Raw genomic sequence first — 26,338 nt, forward strand, 5'->3', positions numbered from 1 at the left:
CTCATTTTTTAAATCTTGATTTCAGTATGGACAACACACAACTAGCCCTTGCTCAGTCAAATTCACTGAATTAAAACATTTGTAAGATGAAATACAGAGGTAACCAAACTGTATAATTAATATTTTGTTTTGATTTCAATTTGTAAATACTTATATCTGTAGCCTCCTATATTTTAGTTATTTTTAGAAAAGCACTTGATATTGCTGTACTACAACTACAGTGCAGTATCTAATGTTGAGTTTTCAATATTAACGACCTAAGATTGACATTTAAGACCCAGAGCCTTCAGAAATCTACCACTGAAACTTTTTTTTAATTATTAGACCTTAAGACAATCAAGATTTGCTGATACTGTGGCTTTAGATACATTAAATACTAGCACTGACCTTCCCTGACAAAAGGGAAATCTCACTTACTGGGGAGATTCCAGTTCAGGCTCAGAAGCCCACTTTACCTGACAACAACCACATGTGTAGGTGAGGTTCAGGCTCCCACTCAAGCCACTCAGTTCAGTGGAACCTCAAGTTATGCAGGTGAACAGCAACTGTAGATGTCTGGTTTAGGATCAGATGAATTACCCCGTCCCCCTTCAATGGTATTGACTGGTTGTGACACCTGCATTTAAGAAATGTCCTCTGCAGTCACAGCTGATTGTTGAATTATCTCAGAACCAACAAACCTGCAGTGCCAACTCCAAGAATGATTGCTGCTCACAAAAGATCTCTTTTGAAAGAGATACATTTAAACCGTCTAGGATGATGTGGAAAAAGCCATATTGCTATACATTTGGTCATCCTCAGTAAAAAAAAAAAAATTCACATGTTGGAAAAAGGCCATACTTTTGTGTACTGGAGCGCCAGTAGCACTAATTTCGTGTTCTTACTATTGCACAAAAGGATGAAAAGTGTGTGTTGAAGTAGTGAGGAAAGTGCAGCATCAAATCTCATTGCACAGGAAAGGTTTCATTCCTCTAAACAAGGCTTAGACAGGGAGTAAAGCCAAGATTACATTTAATTTAAGGTCATGTATAATATTATGTCACTCAGATGAAATTCCTCCCTGTCTAAGGGTACATCAACATGGCAAACTGAAGCACAGATAACAGTGCAGGCTGCCAATCTGGAGAGCAAAAGGTTAGCCCAGTTCTCTTACTCCTAGAGCAATGGCAGTTTTGAGGCATTTTACTCTGAGGTACCCTTGTGACAGGTAGATCATATTTGATATATGAATCAGGGATGTCCTAGTCACTTAACTTATTCAATATTCCAGTTCATTACTAATATTAGCTCTCATTTGCAAGGGGTAATGGAGGTGAAAGTAATGCCGAAAATCCTGAGCTGAGCTTCATGTCTGAACCTCTTATGAAATGTTTTACGGTCAGTAAGTAGTTGAACATTTCTGGTTTAGTTTCACTAGACCTAAAAATATAAAATATCCAAAAGCTCATTGAAACCTTTATGAATACTATTTGCAACCATCAGCTTTAGGTAAATACACTGTACCTGACTGAAGCCTAAGTTATGAGGTAACTGCATGATAAACCAGCTTCACTGGTGACACCTCTTTAAGAAGTTTCCATCCCATTTGCCCTTTGGTCCCTGAGTACAAGTCCTTAAAAAATGGATGGTGTAAACCCATTCACTGGGATAATCTTCCTAAAGGGAAAGTTGGTGGGGGCAAGGGTAATGGTACAGGCAAAGCAGGCAGATTTAATCCTGACCCTTTCAGAGTTTACAGCACAACCCTATGCACAGCAGTAGGGCAACAAATAAAATGGCAGCAAATAACTAAATATAAGGAGAAATTATTTTTGGGGTTTATGTTTGGGGTTTCTTCCTCCTAATCAATGTACACAGTATTCAATCATTTTGAAAATACAGTTCACAGATTTCTGAAGCTGCAAATTTTCAGAAAAATCCTTGTGCACTGCAGCTAATGCAACAACAGTACACCTGAAGGGTGGAATAAATGCTCAGCACACGGACTTGTCATAGTTGGATAAACAGTTTAATGTACGGAAACAGAAAAAAACTACTACAACGGAGATGTAAATAATATAAACTGAAAAGCCTTATGATTTCCAAAATGCTCAGGAGTTAAACACCGATTACCGATTCCTGTGATGGACACATCCGCCAGGGGGAGCCACAGGAAAACAAACGGCGGTGCTTACGTAAGAACGGAAAAATTTGGAATTCTCATCCATGCAGGTGCTTCAGTTTCACACATGTGAGCATACTTCAGACATCTAAGACAATCCACTTTTAATGCGTAATTCTCAAATAGCCATCTCCAAATATGCTTTTGCTGTTCATATAAGTAGCCCAGTTATTTCTCAAGTAAGTTATGAACTCACACATTTAACAGTAATGAGTGGTGCCTTTCTGGGGAGAACCCACACAGTCTGAGAGGCACTAGTCAGGCAAAATTACACTTAAATATTCTAGGAATGCCAGCTACCTAAGATTTGCAACATTTGGTGCTATTTAAAAAGTCAGACTTTCATTTTCTTCCTGTGAACTACTCCACTAAATACCCTAATAAAAGCTGTATTACACACAATATTAACGTGTCAAGGCAGTTTTCTGTAACTTATACAGAATGGCACTTACTCAGTTTGTATTTCTGGATCGGGGTAACATGAATGACACATGGCACTGAACCGAGACACAAAGAAGTCGTAGCGTCTGTGATAGGAAGGTGTGTCTTCCTCAATGTTGGCAAATTTGACAAACTGGAAAAAGAAATACATTTTAAAAAGTTTTTAGTATCAATTTCCCTAAATAGAACAATGAGTACTAAGCTTCATTTAAGAAGCAACATAAACCATCTGTATTAATGTACGAATCTAGATTTGACAACACTTTAAAACTTCAGAGAAGAAAAATCTGAATTAGAGAATTTTCTTTTTAAAGTCTTTCCACTAGAACTTCATTTAGATAATGATGAAAGGGTGCAACTACATGAAATACAACATACTATGCAATATGGAAACATCTAACACTTCAACACTGAGTGTCATCAATTGGTAGAATCATTAAGGCTAGAAAAGACCCTTAGGATCATCAGGGCCAACCATTTACCTAACACAAGTCCACCAGTAAACCACACATTTAAATAACTCCATGGTGACTCAACCACTTCCCTGGAAAGCCTTCAATGCTCGATAACTATTTCAGTGAAGAAATTTTCCCTAATATCCAACCTAAACCTCCCCTGGCACAACTTGAAGCCATTTCCTCTTTTCCTATCTCTTGAAATTTGAAAGAAGAGACTGACCCCCACCCAGCTACACCCTTCTCTCAGGTGCTTGTAGAGAGCAGTCCAAGCAAACAAATGGTCCACTGACACTACCAGGTTACCTACATTCTGACTTACCAAAGTCCAAGGGAAATAAACTTGGAGCCATACTGTCAATTCTATCTTGGCAAAAACGAAAAAGGAGTCAGGGAATTACAAGCCAGTCAACTTTAATTCCATTCACAGAGAGACACTTAAAAAAAAAAAAAGCCAATTTGCAAACATCTACCAAGCAAGTATCGAAGGGGTAAGCAACAGTCAACATAGATTTGACAAGAACAAATCACATCAATCCATCTTATTCCTACGACAAGACAGTAAGTTTTGTGAATCCAGATGAAGTAGCATCTGTCAAATCTTAAATTCAGTGATGCTATTGACAAAAAAAATACACAAAATTCTCAAAGGGCAGCTAGAAAAACACTGTCAAAAGAACACTCCCCATAAAGCAGATGGAAAGGAATTTGGAAAAAAAACCCTGGAAACTCTCGTAAATCATGAAAGTACAAAGTACTGAGTGAACTTCTGGAGGGGCCTGTCTGGAATACAGAAGAATTTGAGCTTCACTAGAGACTTAGATGGCAGAGTGGGTTCACCAAATTTGCAAAAAACACTAAGCTGGCCAGACTTGAAGGCACACTTGATGCCTGGTTCCTGACAAACTGGACACAGGACCTGAATATGGAAGGAGGTTGCAAACCACCACTTTAAAACAGTTGTACAAATACAAGCCAGAAACAGCAGAATGCACAAAAGGAACTTGGTCAATGCTGTAATAATGGCATGAAAAACAAACCAATATATTGTGATACATCTGTATTGCTCATGACACCTATGAAGAAACTTTTGCCATCTAATTGGGCCTAGTAAGCCCTTAGATGAGATGCTGCATCCAGCTGAAACATCAGCGCTGAAGATGGTGATTAACTGATACAGTCCTTCAATTATTGAAGGGATGAACAAAGCTTTAGATAAACATCTCTTAAAACAGACTGAAAGACATTAAATTATCTAGTCTAGAGCTGCCTAAAAGATATCAGTCTGACAATGTACAGAAGAAAGCTATAAAATAGAAAAGAAATAAATTGTTTTCTTTGTCCAATGGTAATAGGAAAAGCAATAATGGGCTTACATTGAAGCAAAGCCTATCTAAGTTAGACATTAAAAAACCCTCCTTTCTAAAGTGAGCAGACTGCCTAAAGACTTTTTGGATCCTCCACCACTGATAGTTCTAAGAACAGACTACAAACAGAAGGAAAAAGGAAAACGAAATGTCATCAGGAGAGGTTGAACATAGTGCAGGTTCTGCCCTGAAGCAGAGTGATGTCCCAGTAAGAACCGAACCCTCTGCTTTTACCCACTCGTGTCATTCTTACCAATTCCTAAGCACAGGCTGAGGTATTTCTTTTATACTTTCCACGATGCAGAACCTGCTTTTATCAGTATGTTACCCATCTACATCTAGACAAGCCCAAAGCACTGTAGCATAATCTCCAGCACACTGATTTGGGGAAGTTTTGAGGTTTTCAAGTGGAAGTGAATGAAAAAAACCCAATCATTTTTCTACTCTTTTGTTTAGTCTTTTTCTGTTTTATCTAGAACGCTTTCAGCTGCACTACCCACTAAAAGCTACAGGGGTAGTTGAAAATGATACAGTTTGTCAAAGTACATTCTCAGCTATTACTGAAAACGGAGCAAAATTGTATAATACGAGTCCATTTTATAAGTCATTCTGTTAGGAATATCCTGTATTTCACGTGGTAAGAAAGTGACAGAAGTCAAAAAGTCAAAATTCAATTCTGTATGGACTGCCACACACCGAAAAATAATCCACAAACAGCACCCATAAGTTTTCTTCGATACAATAAATAATGAAAATGAGTGTTTCCTTCTCAAATGACCCTGGAAAATGCTTTATATGTCTTATGTCTCCCTGTTTTGTTTCATGGAATTGTTGATATCAAAACAGAGATAGGTTTTTCAAATTCTTTTTGAAGACAAGAATTTCTTTAGTTCTTACAACTTAATAAGGCGTAAAGACCAACTATTCTCAAAACCCCAGACAATATGATCTTAGTATCATATTGTCTTAGACATTCAAGTGTTCAAGTCTGCAATTGATTCACTCAGCAAACTTCCATAAAAGCAGGTAAAAGAATGGAAACAAAAAGTCTGAAGAACACAGAGCACTATGGCTGTGAGAACAAAAATATTAACTCATGTAGAATTTAATATCAACATTTCATTCAATATTACTTAAATACAAAATTATTTGATTGACAGGCTCTGCCAACATGAAAACTTAAACTCTAAGAACTGTTTTGCTTGCAGAAACAAAAAAAAAAAAAGCAGATTTTTGCTACCACAAAAATGCTTTTTAAGAATAAAAGATGAATTGAGCCCAAGAAAGTGTCAGGAACTCCCTTCTCCTACATCGTGGTGCAGCTTTATAGCAGGGAAGCAAAGACCATGAAGTTACATCTCTTTAAATGGCATGCACAGGAAAATGTCCAGAAGGGACAAAGTTTTTTTATGTCCTCGTGTCTATAACAAAACAATTTCACTCACTGAACATGCAGCATTTCTGAAGCACGTTCCAGGATTATAATTCAGATGACTGAACATTTAGGACACAGGAAAGCTGACTGCAATAACAGTTTTAAATTGTGCACTGTCATCTAGTTAAGTATAAAATTCCATTTCATCACAGAAATTTTAAGTTTTTACAGCACACATTAATCTATACTCTCTTTGCTTTGCAGTGCTGCTTTGAAGTTGTTATTGTTGTTAAACAAAGAATATTTTACTCCTAAGCACATATTTTCAACTGTACTTCAAATATAAAAAATATTCCACCTAAAAAAGGATAAAATTCTTAAGAAAGTCCAAGCACTTGCCTCGGATTTACTTACAAAGCTTTTATAGATGTAAATATGTCATTCAGTCATAGTAAATGCTTGCAAGCACCCAATGGCAACTTATGGAAGTTTTACCACTACAAGTATCTTCTATATTTCATAATACAGAAGGTACAGAAAGGAACTTACATTGGTAGTATCTTATTTACGTTAATTTTAAAACCAAAAAATTTCAGCAAATATAAAAATATATAAATCTATCACAAAGTAAAGAAGAAACATATTATCTATTCAGAAGATGTTTGTTCCAGCCTGAGTCAAGAAAGTTGGATTGTATAACCAGGGAGAGAGAGATTGTGCAAGTCTTGCGAGTAAATCATGCAAGTTCTCAAGCTTATTCCTAAGGACATAATTTCTTCTATGTATTAATGCTGCTTTATCACTGTTAATGCAGAGAGTACATTAGGAGAAAAATAGTAACTTTTAGTGGTTCCTGGATGTCTTTAAAGAAGGTCAGGTTTTTTCACGAAGAATCAGGTTTTTTCACGCATCATATTTGAGTCTGAGTTATGTTAAAGTATCCCCCTGTAAGAACAGTAGGCTGGATCTGAGTAGTATTTTTCTTTCATATTTGAGCTCCCTAGTCTGCCTTCTACAGTCTGGAATTTTCCCTTGCTTCAAATGGGGAAAGAGGTACTTACAGGTATCACCTTTTATGGACCAATGTATTTTATAGACCAAGTACGTTGTTATTATGAAACTACTACATTGGAAGACTTGATACCTTATAAATATAAGATTCTTACAAACCACACACTACAGGCTTCATAGTAAGTGTGAATGTATGTATGCACTTCACCAAACAAATGCCAGAGGACAAGCACTTCAGCTTTCCTAAATAGAAAAGATTAAAACACTGGATTCACACATTAACTTCATGAACACAGTATTAAAATTGTCACAGTAAATAATCCCAAGATAAGGTTCTCAGCAATAGAAATCAGTGATTTAGTTTCGTTGTTAATTGTTAAGGTCACCTGACACTCACTTTCAGTTTTATCAGAAAGGGATGGATAATTTCACATTCTGTTTTACTCTGTGTCACTTGGATGAAAATTATCCTGAACACCACATGTAGAGATGTATAACAAAGTCAGCAATGGTATGCTGGCTCCCAGGGCCACGTTAGTGGGGCTATAGAACAGCAAAACCAGAGAGCACATGTACGAGGGGGAGGAAAACTGCTTGTCTTCCTTTAAATAACAAATGATAACAACCAGCAATAACAGTCACCTCCTCGTGCACAGGAAGCCCAGCACTGTCACTTATGAGATCATTATTTCACTGCATATTTTCCTAAAAAGAAACAGCCCTTATAAAATGAAGCACCTCATCAACTAAAGAAACCATTTATGACAAATAATCTAAAATATATCTGCTATTTTTCAGACAAAACCCCAGTTTTTACTGTCAAAATACAAATAATTCACCCCACCAGAATTGCAAATTAGCTTAAAATGTTTCATATTCAACTGAGTTTTGTCAATATGGTTAAGATGAAATTTTTACTAAATTACATATCCCATTGGTTTTGACCAGGTGCTCACTAAAGAAATTTTCTGCCTCTTCTTTAAAAAAATTGTCATAAAATTAAAAATAGATATAAATTGGATCTAGATAATTGTCCCCAACAATTTTGACCACAAGTTCAAAGACTTCAAAGCTTTTCACTTCTATCCTAGTAATATAACACTATGGACCTAATCAATACATCTAATGATATGTACATGAGAGATGGAGATGTTTTACATAATACTCAGTTACTGAAATTCCGCAGGAAAATAAAGAGAGAAATTTAGTATTGCTGTAAATTTCTAAGGAAAAGCTTGTTGCAAACAGTCTTCAGATCCTGTAACACTTAAGCCAAAGAAATATCACTTCTTCCCACCGTGTTTTTTCAGTTTCTTCACCAGCATATGCTATCGTAGCACATGGTTAATAAAAATATCTTCCATGACAGAAAAAGCCATTTTGAACCTCACAGACACTGTCAATTCAAAATCTGGTCCAAATAAAAAAATCTCCAACAACTATTCAACATACCCACTATTGAATTTCACCTGTTTTCAAGTATCTGCCTATATAAATAGATTTACAATTATGTTACCAAAAAAAAAAAAAATCATTGCTGCTGCAGGAAATAAGCTAGCAAAACTTACATATGCAACACATAAAAAGTCATGGGAATTAACTACATGTAACCTGAAGATCAGGCTTAAAAGTACATATATAAACCCCAAACAATTATATATCTAAAATGGTAATCTTCAGGTTTACTTTTTATAAGTAAATCAACTTAAAAAATGAAATTTAAATTTCAAAAATAATAAGAAGACAAACAACTGAGTGAAAGTTTGAATTTTTTTCTAAGACATAAAGCAGCAAGTAGAATAAATTCTGCATCCAAAACCAGATATTTTGAAGTCAGCAAAATACTTTTAGAAGACAGCTGGAGCTTCCAAATCTTTCCAAGCCTTTAAACTACTGAGAGACAACCAGTACACAGATTTGTTTAATTTGAAACCCCGACTTCTGAGCAATCACAAGAGTCCCAACAGCTGAAGCAAAATCTGCTTGTGATGTTGAAAAACCCTACAGCTCAAGTAAGGAGATTTGAATCTTACTTCAAAGACATCACTGTCTTTGTATCCCAGTGAAGCTCTGGGATGGAACATAATCAAGATCTACTTATAGCCACAATATCTTTTTATGTGCAAGCAGACTACATATTTGTAGGGGCCTTAAATTGAGTTTAAACTAAAAATATTCTGAAAAGTTTTTCAAAGGTTGCCTGACTTTTCACCAATTTAAAGACATTTACTTCACATACAATTCAGTCTTCTCTTCTAGACAACAGCAGTTTCCACTCCAAAGCAGTAAATCAGAATATCTAAAGCACATGAAACATTTATTCAGTCACTCTACTATCTATTACTGTTAGTTTTTTTTAATTTGTTTATTTATTTCCTTCTGAAGGAGAGAAAAAAGGCTGAATTTGATTGCAAACTTTCTACATCTCTAATAAAATTTATTTAAAAATCCAGTAGGTCAGTGTCCTTGGTAACAGACAAGCTGTCAGTGCCAATACACTTTGCTCCTCTTGAGTCAATACAAAAAGACTCTATCTTTTGTCTTCATTAACTACAGAAGGCACCGAGGGAAATTAGCAGAGTTAGGCTAAAATTAGTTTTTGGAATACTGTTGAAGAGCTATAAAGATTAACTTTCCTCACAGAAATTCACATTTTATTTAGGAAAACTTAATTATTTTCTGTTTCTGAGTTTTACAAAAGACAAACACAAATTATCTCCTAATTCAGGAAGTCCATTAATCTCCTTTGCTCATAAAAGACTCCCTTAGGAAGTGACAGGAATATCAAACAGATTACCCTAGGGTGGAGTTCTGTACAAGAACATGCCTTTCAAAGTGACACCTGTCTTGTACACCCAAGTGGAGGTTGGCAGTAACTGTTTGCCACCAGGGACTTCAAAAAAAAGGCAAGTGATGTACATCTTGCCATTTGGCAGCCCGGGAAATAAGTTCCAAAGCTATTTCCCTAAGAGGCCTCACCCAGGCATTATTATACAAACAAATCAAAAGAAGAAGGGTAGCCTGGCTTGAAGATAAATAAATAAATAACATTTTGCATGTTTAATGAGATGTATATCTCATTACCCTCAGTAAAACTGCCCTGTTAGTTTGGAGCACAAGGGGACACTTCTAGCCTACATCATATCAAAATTCTGCATTCTGTGATATCAAGAAATTCTACTCCAGAGCAGCATCACTTTACTACACCCTCCTATCTCCCTGAGCTGCAACTCTCAACTGGGAATCAATCCCAAAGAAAAGCCCAACAGTTTTACTGAATCCATAAAGAACTCCATGCAAGCACTACTCTATACTCATGTAAAAACAATCACTCTAAGTGAAAACATTACACATCACAATCCTGGAATTTATAAAGTTCCTATTTTACCATCTGGGAAATACAATGGTTAGAAGGGAAGCATGACAGAACTGTAATGCTGATTGCACCCATCACTCGATTTGGAAAACTGGATCTCCAAATCTTCATTTTGACACTTTTAGTTATGCCCTTCAGCAGGGATCTGAATCCTAAAATATTTAAGCCAATAAGATGGTGAGGTGTTGATTCTGAAAGGTACTTTTCAGCTAACAGGAATCTTTCTGTGTAGTGTCAATGCTGGGGAGAAGGATGTTACGTTCTCCTCACACCATCACCCTTGTTCCTGGAGAGCCAAACACTGTCTCACCTATACACTGGTTCCAGGAGGGCTGCTTAAAGATTCAAAATATGAATTCACAGAACAGCATTCTTGTTCCTTCCAGAAGTCACTTCTGCAAGGAATGAGCCCAGACATCAAAAGCATTTGAGACATTGAAAGGAGACAGTTTATCTGCCTCTAGCTGCTATTTGCTCTGTGTTTAGGCCCAAGTGGTACACCCTGTCACAGATAGAATCTTCTAAATTCATGTGAACTGGCAGACACTTTGTGACTTCTGAAACTACTTTCCCATGCAAAGGTTTACTCTGATTTGATTTAGTGTCTGAGCTTACTCACAGAATTAGTTCCAAGGACTTGCAGCTTTGGTTCGCCTGATTCCAGAAGCTTGGCCACCATATGAAGGAAACTTTCCACAAATGGTTTTATGCTTTGAGAATGACAAGCCATCAGAAGTTGGTCCAATGCCTCCATGGCAATTAAAACATAACTGAAAATTAATTAGAGAGATTTGCATAAAGACATATTGCATTTATCATTAACTCCATTAGTTCCTTATTTAGGTCCTTATTACCACAAAAATTAGAAAAGAATGGAAGGCACGTATTTCCCACTGTATAAAAATGAAACTTAGTGCCATTTCTGACATCCATATTTTTTCTTTTTGGGGATGGGAAGTGAGGAATTGAGTGTTGGCCATTTATGCTTTCTATAAAGCTATAAAAATAGTTCTGGACATCATGAAGGTCAAAAAACGATGATCTGTGATGGATGTTGCCCTTCTTTTCCAACTCCTGACACTTCTTTGATTCAACATTTCCCACTTAAACATGATTCGGCCAAAAGGGCTGAAAAAAAATATATTCCTGCTTCCCTATATCCTGACTTACATTCAAGGGTGTACTGGGCTTACATGGCAAGGTTTTGGCAGTGAGGGGCTGCAGGGGTGGTTTCTGTGAGAAGATACCAGGAGCTGCCCACCATGTCAGACAGAGCTCCAGCCAAGCTCCAAGATGGACCCACCAGTTCCCAAAACTGAGTCCCTCAGGGATACTGGTAGTGCCCAGAGTAAGCAGATATCCATGCTGCAGATCATGGAGGACCCCATGCTGGAGCAGCTGGATGTGTCCTGAAAGAAGCTGCTGCCCATGGAAAGGCCGTGCTGGAACAGGCTCCTGGCAGAGTCCATGGAGAGGGGCCCACGCAGGAGCAGCTTTTCTGACACGACCTGACTCATGAGCTTTGCATTTTATTTTCTCCCCTGTCTGGCTGAGTAGGAGGAGAGAGAGCAGCTGGGTAGGCACCTGCCAGCCTGACAAGGTTAACTGACCACAGAGGGACTGGGTCTGTCTTGCCCCCCAGACTTGATCAGAACAAACATGACGAAATCCCACGACATACAAGTATCTCTTTTCAATGCTGTGACCTCTCTGCTCACCCATAGCGGTGTCTGACAACATCCCTGCTCAGTCTCTCTGCCAGGTAAGCCCCAATTCGATCCAGCTTTTCTGGTGCAGAAACTGCATAGAAAGTCAACTTCTCCATGTCGGCTTTCACAAGACCATCCTAAAAGCAGAAATACAAATTCTAAAATAAAACAGTTCACAGAAAGCATGAAGCTTTTGAAGCATTTTTCCTTTTGTCTACTCAACATTTAAAGATTCAAGCCTTATTGATAGGAATAAGCTACCAAAAAAAACCCAGTCTTTTGAGCAAAACTGCTGTTAGCTCAGCTGCAAAAATCAGCAACTTAAAAAAATTATGTCAAATATTTTTTAAGGAAATGAAGCAACTATCTTCCTCCTCCTTTTTGGTGAGGGAATGGGTATTCTAAAAGGTATTTAGTGAGAGATGTCACCAGTTCTAAGACACACTTCTTCCCTATTGGCATAATGTAATTTTTTTCTTTTCCCATCCCCCCAAAAGTTTATTTGATGCATAATTTTGACACTATATACAAACAAGATTGTAGTTTATATATTTTAGATTGTAGTTTAAACATCTTATTTCTTCAGTGTCACATCTTGAATAACGCTGACCTACAGGGTACGCAAAAGCTATTTGTTAGAAAAAGATAAAAGATTAACAAATTAGTTCCAACATGAACTGTAACATGGATGTGCTCAGATGAAGTTATAATCATAACTATCAGGTAAGTAAGATAAGGCTTTTTTGTCTTTTTATCTTTTTTTTATTTTTTCCCTGGAAGTTCATAAAAACATTCTCTTTTTCAAATTAATGCATTTTATCAACAAGACTTCTCATACTTTGGAGAAGGCCTGCAACTCAGTGAAACATCATGGACTGGCCTGTGTCCTGCAATGAACTGATGAATATTAACCAAAGCAGAGACTACGAAGCGCCAACTCAGAGCTCCTGTGTGAGATTTAAGCCATAACATTAAAACTGTAGCAATTCCAGGTGTTTCTACACCGGTACAGAAAGAGTAGATTAGAACAAATAAACCTATAAAACCACATTGTTCTGTGCATGCAATATACTGTACACACAGAAAGCATTTCCTTTAAAGCCAGTAACACGCAGTAACTAGCACTCAGTAACAACATATTTTAAAGAAAAGCCCACATACTTTGTAACACAGAAGCCAAACATTATAGAAATGCCAACTGTTCTGCTTAAACTATAACAAAAGATGAAAAAATTTGCTAACACATTTAAAAAAATACAGTAGCAGAAGCATAAGCTCTTAATCAGTCTGAACTGTCACATGATTATGTAAAGAAATAGGCATTACCAAATGGTAACACTGAAGTTATTAAAATAAATAACACACAGTGTAAGAGTTAAGTTTTAACAGAGTTCAAAGACTGCTGCAGTGAAATGCAAAGAAAAAACTGGACATGAGTAACTGGAGAATTTAAAAGACATCACCAAAAAAACCTTTTGGGTCACAACAGTCTACCAGAACTACGAAGTCAGTAAGTCAAGAATTTAAAAAAAATCCTGTAGAAAACCAGAAACTGTTCACACGTGTAATGATATCAAAGCAAGTGTTTGTGGTTCAACGTACTTATGAAGCTAAGTGCTACCTCTGCAGCAGAATACCTTGTTGAATTAAATCTCTGTCTCTCTGGGCAAAACACACTAATTTTATTCTTCAGTGAAGACCCCCGCTTTGGAAAGGGAATTAGACAAGATGATCTGTACATGTCCCTTTCCAGCTAAATTGTTCTACTAACCTCTGTTAAAGCTATGAAGAGCTAAAGCAGAATTTACTGTAAAATGTTAAAAGAGAAAAGAAAAAATAAAATTAAAAAATTGCTAAAGCATTAGCTATAACCAAGAATTTCCAAACACCAATCCCTTAAAATTTTACAGTCATCACTCACTTTTGGATCTTCAGGAAATATGTTATCCACCAGACGCTTGTAGCGAGGTCTTAGCGCAGCACAGCAACAGCAAACTCCTGCAGAGGGAATTACACAACGGGATTTAGAATGCAGTTTTAGGGACTCATTTGAAGGGACAAGCTGACAAGCACGGAGGAAAAAGATATGTTGAATTCAGCTGCTTGTCACCCTCAGCAATAAGGCAGAATCAATGTAACTGAAAATTAGCACAAAAAAGTCAAATAAGCAGAACTGCTATCACAGAAACGATGAGAAAATATGGAAGCAACTTGGGTACTAGAAATGCACCTGCCATCCAGCCATACTTAAAAACACACAGAAAAATCAAGACATTTTAAAATTTAGTCATATTAACTAAAGCTACTTAAGTTGCTGTTTTATCTTCATTCTGAATGACTATTTCAAAACATCAAAATGTGCATTATGTTCATTCTTCTAAAAAAGAAATCAACTATGAAGTCTTCTGTTTTACAAGCACCCATATAAACCAATGTAAGCCATAATACACAAAACAAGCTCTACCCTCCTTATCCCTTATCCTGCCTTTAACTGGGCATCAGTGAAAAGACAGTCACTTGGAAGTGGAGAAAGGCATTTTTTTTATTTCATTTCTACTTCTATGACTACTAATCCTGCACTCATATAATCAGAACAACACATGTAATTTCAATTTTATTAATTTTAAAAGTCATACTGCCTGCTCTAAAAAGATAAACCTACAAAGCATTGACTGAGATTTTTTCTAGGACTCAGGGTTACTAGAACCTTGGAATTAAGTTAAAATTCAGCACAAAAATAAAATTAAAAAAAAGTTCCTAAATATCTGCCCAACTGTTTTATCAGGATACATTTATTCCCAACTCTTTTTGGAAATTTTTGAAAATGAGGTTTTAAATGTTCCAGCGGACATATTATCAGACTAACTCACTAGTCCAGCCTCAGATCAACACTAAAGCAGCTCTGACGCATAAGAGCCACTAAATAAACAATAATACACTCAATAACAATATATCAAGTATATGCAGATCAGCGGCTTTCTGGTCTTTCATGTCTCAACTCCTGAAGGATTCAGAGTAGCTAAATACCTTACAGATACCTTATTAAAGGTATCCATTTCCATATTCCAAAAAACCATTATACACTTTACTAAAAATAGTAAAAACTGCAACACGATAAAGTGTATACTGTCAGAAACTTTGACAATTACAATTTATCTGCAAATTTTTCAGGCTGTGAAGAAGCATTAGACAAATATATTAGGACCTGTATTTTTTTTACTTAAGATATCTAAGTAACCTTAATTGTTTTTAACCATATTTATCAGAATATCTGGGAGATTCATGACAAAGACTTCCCCTGATGTACTTGTTTTTATTACAAGTGTCTACAGGAGTAGACATTCTCCCTCTATTCCACCTGTTTATTGAAGCTATTTGTCTTTTGGACAAAAATGTATTCTGCTCATACTCTGACAACTTAATGCTTACAATTATTTAAATAAAAACTATTATCAAAGACAGATCTGTGATTTTAAAGCCATACATTTACTCAAAGTTCTCCCCAGTGGTCTTGAATTCTCCCCAGCTCATGAATTAGAGAATCCAGTACCACCAGTATGATCAACACTGACTTATGACTTCAGTTAGCAACAACAAAAACAAAAAGCATTTAAGGAATAAATGACTGGAATACTGAGAATTTTTGTGTTAAATAGTGCTTTGTTACCACTGTCAAGTTCTTCGTATGACTCCTGCTGACATGTCCTACTCTCCGAGGTCTAACCAATGTAAAAATAGACATTTACATAAAAGCTGCAGGTAAGAAGTAGCTAAAATCAAAATTCTTTCATATGCAACTCGAAAACGTAGGTATTTAAAGAGATTAGAAATCTACTTGACTTAAAATTGAAATAATTCACAGTTCTACAAAAATATTCTACTGAGAGCAATACTGTGCAACATTTTAAAAGTAAGTAAAATCATAATAAGAAAGGAACACTTTATTAGTGTCTAGTATTATCACTCCATATTTGGAAACTCCAGTAAGACCATCAAAATCCACCAAAACAAGACCTAATATAGTTAAATATTTCTTGAATTAGGTATGCAACTCTGCACCTGGCTCAACACTCTCTGTACCTGGTCTTCCTACTTGATTTTCTACCTTATTGTTGACCTCTAACTCTGGTCCAGAGTAAACAGCATTAGATGACTACTAAGTATAGAAAAACGTTCTTACACTAACTGTAGTAAAATATTTTGATATAACTACCTAAACTATGAAAAGAACAGGAAAATCTTTTAAAATATTGCATGCAAGACAGAGGTAATTAAAAATACATTTATAATTAGTTTTTCTAAGTGATAGAAGAAAAAAATCTTTGCAAAGAACCACAATTTAAATCTTAAAATGGTGTTTTAAACCCATCATAAATTTAACATAAAACCTGGATACTGTTACTCCTTTGAGATGGATAAAAAAATATCACATAACAGTAGCAACTCATTCTGGCCCCCTTAGCAGGTGGTTTCAGTTAATGGAAACTCAATATTGTTGAAACACTGCTCTTCAAATTTAGGGTACATAGTGAATTTCGACACAAGAAAAGGCCTAGCACTAAGTACACTGAGTAAGATCTAAAATTTTCTCTTCTCCTCATCTTAGATTTTCAATAGTGTCTTTACATTGTTATGTATTTAATTATAGAACAGTTTACATAGAAAAAACCCACAAACTTGTCAAAAATTTTCTGTCATCAAAGTATAAATCTAAAAGTAATATGGATGTTAATCTCACTAAAAGAACTGCCTAAACTAAACAGAACATTCAAGTATCAGCAAATGGGAGTTAATCAGCAAGGCTTTCAGACTCCAAAGATATTTTCAGTAGAGAAATATAAGCAGAACAATATCAGAAATAAAACTGACAGGCACTCCAAAGAACACAGAAAAAAATGAAAACAAAAGCGAAAACCAAAACGATTAACAGTCATAACACAGATTTTGTGGGAAAACTATTGATCACTGCTCAGTTATATCATTTTGACATAACCATGAAAGATTAATAAAATTGTAGGAATAGGTTTAAAGAATGTATGAATATAAAAAGACAACAAAACACAATCCCACAAAAATCATGTAGTAACAACATACATTAAAAATAGACTGAACTTATAAATAACCCATAAAATCTGGGAACATTTTTCTACATAGATCAGGAAAGATGAATGTTGCAAAGATGTACAGAAGCTGAGCAATTGAAAACAGATTCTCTACATCCTGGATAGCAATTTAACCCAGATAAAAATTTATCCAAATAAACACGTTTGTTTCACACAAATAAGCTGTTTTGTAGGTCTGTAGAACACAGTCACTAAGTCAGGTAAAAAGAACCTGTTCCATTTTATGCAGGTTTATTAAGGAAAAATCCTATGACAATTCCTTTTCAGTGTCAGGCAAAATTTGCATTTTAACCATCTCGCCCTTGCAGACATCTTTACATCATATTATACCAGTAAATATAAAGGTTTAAGCAGTATCTATAGAAGTTCACATTGCTATGTGAGAGTCAACATGAAAGGAATTAAAAAATACTCATTGTTTACTTTTCCAATAGTGGGATTTTCCAAGTTAAAAAATGCACGTTCTCTTCTGCCGAAGGAGCCCTATAATCTGCATTTTCCATGTTAAGACTGTACACATTTACCAGCTGCACGGGCAGTTCTTGTGACACACATTTATTCTACACAGCAGCAGCAAGATACGGTCCCCGCTATCAGAAAATGGTAATTTCACCTACCCAAACACATACACGGTCTCGGTTCAAAAGCAGAATTGTAATCATAGGCTTTTTCTTGCTCAACAGTTGGAACTTGCACATACTGCCTCATCTTGGATTTTACTCCCTGGGAACTCTCCCGGTTCAGAAATTTGCTCTCTCACACTCCCATAGCAGCAGTTCCCGCGAGGGCTCTGCAGCACTGTAAGCTTATCTGATCAGCTCTGTGACATCTACATAAAGCCACCAAACACGTGAAAAACATCAGTATCAAATTCTGTTAACAAGTCCAGGCACAAGAAAGTAGAAAAGAACAAAAGATGCATTGTCAGTGTGTGATTCACAGCTCCTCGAATGAAACTGCCCAGAAACAGTTTCATTACTTCAGCTTTCCTGGTGCACACAGTTCATTATTTCTGTGACTAGAAGTAAAAAATCCATACAGTTTCAGATAAAACTATGCTCAGTCAGCCGCCACATATCACTGCAGAGTGATAAATATTTTAGTAAAACCTACTCACTTGATCTTGCAGGAGAATGGACAGAAAGCAAAGTATTCAAAGCAGACTACTGACCAAAAAGACTTTTTAAGACAGAAGGGTTCACCCCTAAGATTAAAGAAACATTTGAAAATTAATGAAATTAAACATTATCTCTAGTAATATTTCTGAGTTTAAGAAGCAAGGATTAGAGAACTTACATTCTTAACACCTTTACTCACAAAGATTATGATACATCAGGTAGAAAACCACTTTTGAGTTAAACAATTCTGAAGTTACTTTCTTGCTTTCCATTAATTCTCAGCACTTTATTGTTTCGATTCCTACATTAAATCCACTTGGGTAACATAAATACAGGATTTTCATGCAGGTATTTTTTTAAACCCTGGAAATCATAACTACTGGGTTTAATAAAAATGCAGCTAATAACATCCACTAAATGACAACTCCATACCAATTCCAGACTTAGAAGATTAGTGTTAATAAAGTAGTGTTTACTGCTAATAAATTCAGAGAAAATACTAAGTTGCACAGAAACTGTCACTACATATTTCACTAAGGGAAATCCTACAGTGCAAATTAGAAAAATGCACATGACGATAAGTTTTATTTCAAATTAGTTTGCCTGAATATTTGTGCTACCTCTTACTCATAAAAAGATTACAGGAAAACAAAACTTTCAAAGAGACTTTAAACATAAAGCACTAACTTCTTTCCATCAAGTTTTAAACTTCCACATTATTTTCTTCTTCATGAAACCCTAGCAAAACAGAAAACAAATCAACTGTATGATTTATCTAACGTTAGAATTTGTTCCAAAATTTGGTAATGCTGTCTAATATTGTTGTCAACAGTTTGCAGAACATTAACAACCTGAAGCAAGATTTCACGTTCACTCACAAAATATTTTTGTCATGACTCAAGTTTGGATCTGGTCATTCATATCTTTATTGACTATCCTCCAAGATTAAAAAAATAGATCTTATTCTATCAAAAACAGTATAATTAACATAAAAGTTTGAATCTACAAATAAGTGTTTTGCTAATATCAAAAAACTGAGAAATACTAAAATTACATTTGTTGCTCAATGTATTTAAACATAACTACGTAAAAAATTATTTGACTTCTATACATTAAACTTTCATTTTGTTTATTTTTCTGTATCCAAGATGAGAAAAATAAACAAAAAGAAAATTCTTTTAAATATCAAAGGAAAGTGCATAAAATAACACTACAACCATTATCATTTACTATACCTGGTTAGTTTGGAACTGTTAATATCAGTTGACGCATTTAATTCAGAACTGAAAAGATTTTCAAGGGCATTCCCCTTCTACTTTGAAAAAGAGATCAGATATTTTAGAACAAGGAAATTATTCCAGCCATATAAGGGAGCTAATTAAAAATATTCTTCAATCTACTATAAAAAGAACAACTGGTGTAAGGATGGGCTCATCAGCCATTGCAATGTCACTGCAATGCACTCCCAGAGGGAATAGTGCACTCATCATTTAGACAAGATGAAATCTTATCCCTGGGTGAGCCTCTCCTCCTCCCACCTGAGTGACAACTGACTTCCATACACCTGGTTTCCACCCTCCCTCCACCAAAATGCAGCAAAAACAATGTCCAACCTGCAGATGAAATTTTTGTCTTGAGAACACGATATTCACCTTGATGTGAATTTCTCACCTGCTGACAGTAAGACCCCAGTAACAGCTAATGGGGAAAATTCCATCCATACGTAAGTTTGGCAATTTTACATTTATTTTTAAAAATATTTTGGTGCTCAGTTAATTTGAAACAAGTGAAAAAAACCCCAGCCTTTTTCCCTAGAATTTATTCTTACTGTAAAGTTAATTATAAAGTGTGTAAAGTATCACATACAAGGTGATATAACTTCAAGATGTGTTTTTCTATACTGGAATCATAGAAATACTAAGGTTAGAAAAGACCTCTAAGATCATCAAGTTCAACTGTCAAAACAGCACGACCACCAGGTTCACCATTAAACCATGTCCACAACTGCCACATCCACATGTTTTATGAACACTATCAGGGATGGTGACTCCACCATTTCCCTAAGCAGCCTATTCCAATGCCTGACCACCTTTTCTGTGAAGAATTTTTTTCTTAATATCCATGATAAACATCCCCTGGTGCAACCTGAGGCCATTTCTGCTCATCTGTCACTTGTCACCAGTGAGAAGAGACCGAACGCCACGTGGCTACAACCTCCATTCAGGGAGCTGTAGAGAGCAGGAAGGTCTCTCCTGAGCCTCTTCTTCTCCAGGTTGAACACCCTCAGCTCCCTCAGCTGCTCCTCATCAGACTTGTGCTCCAGACCCTTCCCCAGCTCCACTGCCCTTCTCTGGACACGCTCCAGTACCTCAATGTCTTTCTTGTCATGAGGGGCCTGAAAATGAACACAGGATCTGAGGTGTGGCCTCACCAGTGCCGAGTAGTTGGTTGTCCTGCTGAAGCAGGACAATCACTGCCCTGGTCCTGCTGGTCACACCATTTCTGATACAGCCCAGGATGTCATTGGCCTTCTTGCCCACCTCGGCACATGCTGGCTCACATTCTGCTGCCTTTGACCAACACCCCCAGGTCTTTTTTTGCCAGCTTTCCAGCCAGTCTTCTCCAAACCTGTAGCATTGCATGGAATCAGCATGGAGAGATGCACAGCATGCTACATGTAAAAATAATTTGAGTATAAACTTTTTGTGAAAGCAAGAAATGACAATGCATGTGAAGATACTAATAAGAAGCAGGGAAAAAAACCAAGCTAGTCAAATAATGCTTACCACTAAGCTTCTTCAATGAAGTATTCTTTTCAGAAGTAGCAATTAAAACAAATCCCTAGGAAAGATATTACCTTTGGTAAACTGCCTCTTAAAGACTCCTGATCCATTAAAAGGAAGTTTTCCATTACATCAAATTCTCCGGTTGCATTCTTTTACACAAGTTCCACCACCTGCAGTGTTTCCATACTGTCTCTTCTTTCCTCCACCTCTGTTCTTTTCATATAGTAACTTTGTTTAACTTGCTCATTTCTGTTCTCCTCAACACCACCTCCACCTTTCCTACTCTTAAGATAATACCAGCACTCTCTATTTTTAATACAGCATTAAAATTACCTAAAATTAATTTGATTCCAGTGAAAGAAGCTCTATGACATTATGAGTTTTGCTTATTGGTTTGTTACTTATCTTCCTATTAAGCTGGCCTAGGCATTTATTTCTCATCACTGAAACAATATAAAAAGGAAGTTTTGTCCCTCTGACTTCAGGAGACTGGAAAGACACATCTACATAAATCTCCTTGACCCCTCTCCTTCACAGGTGGCACTGATAACCTGATCATGGTTAAAAAAAAATGGGCAAAGTCCAGCTTTCATTCCTGCTTTCAGTATTTGGTTCACAATCAGGAAACGAGTTCTAGGTGATAAACCCAGCACAGGAAAAAAACACCCCAGAGCTTTTGTGTCATCACATTCCTATTTCTAAACAAATACTGATTTCATAACAAGGTGTTTCATCTGAAAAATGGGGACGTAAGCAAACTACTGGACTAAAGGAGAAGGGGAGGGAAATGAAGGCTCATAGTGCTTTATGTATTCTCTGAACCAGATGAACTGGCATTGATTCCTCCATCCAGGCAAGTAGCAGAGCATGGAGCAGACCCGTAACACTAACAAAACACCCCCTGTACACATCCAGTAACACACTGAGCCAGGAGGACATTCCTTCCCTACTATTTTGTTCAGAATAAAAAAGTAAAGAAGGATTGACATTATCACAGCAACTACTTTCTTCTCCTGCTACTTAATACAAATATTTTGATCTATCTCTTCCTGTCCAAATGCCTGGCCTGCCCCAAGATCCATAGGTACAGGTGAATGATGTCTCCTCAGCACAGTGATGATCCTGACATAGAAATAACCATCCAGTACCAGACTATCCTGTTGAAAGCCTGGCTTCGCCTTGACCCTAACCTATTCTCTAACCCAGATGAGCCACTTTCAGAATGCTCCATCCTTGAACACTTCCCAGCTGCAGAAGACAGCTACAGAAGGCAGAAGAGTGCACTGTAACCTCTGTAGGAACACAAAGGCCAAATAACTTGCTTTACACTCCTCCCTGAGTTCCACTGAGGAAAGGGACTGCAACACCTGCACCTCTCCTACCACTTTGTTCCCATTTCGTTGCAACTAAGGAGCAACACCTAACACTGAAGATCATTCTACAGAAGGTGCTGGTGCACCTCGAGATTGAGATGGACACTGTGTCTGAAGGGGAGAAAAGACACTATGGAAGGCATGGTTGAAAGGTTAACAGTCCAAGGAGGAACACTCAGCCTATCTCTGGGGTGGCCAGAGGTGGGTAATGAGGAATTCTTGAGGGATGTCAATGGCAAAATTTTTCCAATAGGATCACGCTCTGCTTCTGGAGCCTTCAAACTCTACTTCTGATCAGCAGGTTGGCCAACTACAGGTAAAAACATATATACTTGGCTAAATGTCTCAGTAAACTTTGGCGACTGCTACATAAAGCCCAGGCTACAGAATTCCTTCCAGATGCTCAAGCTGGTCATATCTTTTCTTCCCAGCTCCAGCTCCAGGCATCACAGCAGACGAGGACTTTCTCTGTGCCACTCCATCCATGCCCAGTTCTAGTTTTAAAATTTCTAAACTAGATTTTCCACATTTCCCATTCCATTGCATTTCCTCAGATTACTGGACACAGCCGTCTTTCCTGACAAGGAAGAAAATTGCTGTTTTAACACTTGCTGCTCACTTCTTTTGCTACAGGAATTCACGTGGATTAGGCTGTTGCCTTTAAAGGAACACCTGTTGTACATATATGAATTCTAAGAATGAGAGTGGCATCAAAAGGGAGCTGGGACAGACATCTGGATACAGCTCTGGGGGAGCATTAGGACATGATACACTGACAGTCTATTAAAGCAGATGCTAAATCAAAGGCAACATCTCACGGTAGTACTGCAAGTTACACGAGCTCCCGTTGTAAACGTACCCTACAGAAGACAAGCCCACTTCAAACCAATGAGTAACTAGTCAGCAAGTGCCCAGGCTTTCAAGTCTTCTCAGGGCGATGAACACCTGCAACTTTGTGCACTGAAAAATCTGAATGCAAAGATGCATGAAGAATTTTCCTGACTACTGTTACTTTTTCCATTTCCTTAAGACAGTGCAGTTTGTTTTCTTGATCCAATCCACGGGACAGGAATACAGTTGCAGTGCTAAGAACTCCCAGAATCTTATGCTGCTATCCACCTTTTCCCTGAGAAAAAAAGGATGGTCAGAACAGTTGTGTGACTTCTCCATCACAGGTATCCTATGACTGCAGTATCTAGGCAGGGAGGATTAAATTCTCCACTCCTGCCCAATGGTGCCTTCCAGCACACGTTGCACAAACACACAGCGCTGAAAGCGATCAGGGAGTAGGTACCATATTGTCACTTGAAGTAAAATAAGGCATGAGAAGCTTTTTGTGAATGAAAAGGGCATGTATGTCATGATTAAAAGTCCTGATGATGAGGAGGAAGCAAAGGTTCACAGGTTTTCTTTCCGGAACCTCAAAGCTAAGGCAGTAGGTAAGTTTAGCTCAGGGATTTTAACTAGTATAGCCTAAACTGCTGAGCTGTACACAGGACATGTAAGAGCGCGTGGTTCTATAGATCCTTTTTCCTTTTAAAGTATTCCAAATGCCAACATAAGCACAGCCAGAGCTTCAAAAACAAGTTTTAACTTCATGTGAGCACATTCAGCTACAAGCTTCAGTACATATGCACAGATTTTGAAAAACATTTCCCAATTAAAAAGAAAATGTTCTGTTCACAAGTAGTTCAATACCACGTTACATAAATTTTATTTTCCCCAAACATACACATACATAGAAAGCAACATAAGAAAGAATAAATGAAAGCACTTTTGTGCATCCAGAACCATACTGTGGTATCTCCTCTGAGAAAAGAGAGTGCAGCAATTCTCCCGAGGCACATACACAGGGCTCCAAACATGACAAAACATCTGCTCCTATTCAGCTACAAAAGTGTTTAAACTATACTGACATTAATGAAAATAAAATGCTAACCAAAAATGTTGTAATGTTACTTTGAAAAATAAGAGTCACAGAGGATACTTAAGAACTCAAATTCTTGTTTAAATATCACCAGTCTTCAATAAAATACTCTGTACCTATTCCTTTAATTTCCCCGGAAAACATTTACAAAATAGGATATGGCAATTTGGACATGGAAACATACACACTGTTTCCATTAAAAGAACATTAAAAGAATGTAGAATCAAAAATTTGAAAAAATCTTGTTACATATTACAAAAAAGGGTTCTTGGAGCTGCCAATACACTCCATTTTCAAGCTTTCTTTTCTTTGCAGACAGCTTTACCTAGTTCATCCTGCCCCCACAGAAGAGAAGCTTTTGAACAAACCAACAAACAGAAGTTTATGCAACAACTTCTCAATAACAAACAGTTTTAAACACAGACTTGAAAGAGACAAGTTTCACTAAAAACAGCCTCCTTCTAGGTTAATCTGAGTTATAAAATATCCTCATGGTTGTTACCTTTCGCATTAGTTCTAAAAAGTGCTTCAGCTCAAATTCAGGTTTCCTATGAGAACTGAAAAGTAGCTGTTAAAATGTTCTGAACTGTCTTCTCTCCCAAACAGTGAGATTTAAGGGTAAAACATATTCCTATCTAGAATCACATATCCCAGCTAACTAAAAAGCATCCTTCCCCCTCTTGTAACAGCTAATGAATCAGAGAGTACAAAAGGAACACAGAGGCAGTGGATTGCTCTTCTACGCACCTTCAGTACCCAAAGGCCACATTCCTTTACTACCACAACTTCTGTTTCCCACCAAAGTGAACTGTTCAGTCTAGGAGACAGACAGCTTTGTATTTATACACAAAGAAGTAGCTTTTATAAACACATCTTGTTAATCAGTAAATACTGAGCGTCCCAGCTTTCTGTAGAAACCAGATGGGACATCTGTGGGCACACAGGCTCATCGGTTTCTACAGCAATCCAGCAGTTCCTGCCCACAACCAGCACTTCTCTGGTTGCAACATGCTGCAATTCCAACATCAGATTCAATTTGTAAAAATTATGTTTCGTCAGTTATGAAGAACTTCAAGCTCACAACTAAACTAATGTCAATAACAAATCACAAACTCATTTAAAAAACCACAATAGAAAAGGTCTTGAATCCAGCTTACATTGCATTTATCACAACACAAGAGGACTCTGCTAACTCAATCATGTCAGGCACAGATCGATTATAATTTAATAACTATTCATATTTTATTACATATGAAGTTCATAAGTAGTGTATCAGCATCCTAAAGTCCTTTTCTAATCATTAGACAGTTATCGTGCAGTTTACTGAACACAGGAAAATTGGTTTTAATAGCATAAATTATTCTGTATTTGTTGGTGCATTTGTGTAATTCTAACAAAATACCTGTGAAGCTTTATCTACACATATTTCCTTACCTATTAACAGCTTTACAAAACAATCAGGAAAGAGTACTGATTTAATATAATTATATAGCTAAGTGTTAGGTTGAAATTCCTTACTCATTCTCTTACTAAGGAACAAGTAAGCATTCTCAAACCACAACTGAAGACTCAGGGTGCCCATTTCAAGCCAAAGCACAGACCATAAACAGCAAAACACTGTAACGGTCCCAGTACAATTCAGAATCACAAATGTGCTCTTCAAAAATGAAAGGACTGAGACCTTTGACAGATCTCAAGTCAGACATCAAAAGGAAGACTGAGTTATAAAGGCAACAACTACTTTTTGAAGTCTTGGGGTCTACAGGTTGTTAGAAAAAGAATCATAGAATACTCTGTGTAGGAAGGGACCCAACATAGATCATCGAGCCCTGTACAGAACAGCCCCAAGAATCACACCATGTGCCTGAGAGCATCGTCCAAATGCTTCTTGAACTCTTGGCAGATGCAGAAGAGTCTTGTTCATCTCCCTACCTCACTTTTCTATTCATTCCTGTCTAATTCCTGCATGAATTAATCTGGAATGATGTAACTTCCTAGAAATGAAAAAGCACTCTCGGAAAGCCAAGAGAGCTAAACACAGCTACCTTTCCATCTGTAGGAACCTGATTCTCTAGAGAGCCACTGGAGTTCATAGTGGCTGATGGTGGGAAGGAAA

General features: G+C 37.0%; 1 protein-coding gene across 12 annotated transcripts in view; it reads right to left on the reverse strand.

Moving 5' to 3' along the window:
* Positions 1-26,338, reverse strand: part of EFR3A (EFR3 homolog A) — a 76,873-nt gene that overhangs the window by 39,909 nt on the left and 10,626 nt on the right. For 7 of the 12 annotated variants that reach the window (XM_032694015.1, XM_032694028.1, XM_032694037.1 and 4 more), the window contains 4 exons: positions 13,817-13,893; positions 11,905-12,032; positions 10,806-10,956; positions 2,614-2,735 (listed from right to left, as the gene is read on the reverse strand). In XM_032694015.1, the coding sequence (XP_032549906.1) occupies positions 2,614-2,735; positions 10,806-10,956; positions 11,905-12,032; positions 13,817-13,893 (478 nt within the window). Of the gene's footprint in view, positions 1-2,613; positions 2,736-10,805; positions 10,957-11,904; positions 12,033-13,816; positions 13,894-17,635; positions 17,806-26,338 lie in introns of those variants that run through there. The other 5 variants (XM_032693969.1, XM_032693966.1, XM_032693997.1 and 2 more) reach the window with 2 other exon arrangements.

This window comes from Chiroxiphia lanceolata, chromosome 1, assembly GCF_009829145.1.
Source record: "Chiroxiphia lanceolata isolate bChiLan1 chromosome 1, bChiLan1.pri, whole genome shotgun sequence".
Lineage (NCBI taxonomy): Eukaryota > Metazoa > Chordata > Aves > Passeriformes > Pipridae > Chiroxiphia > Chiroxiphia lanceolata.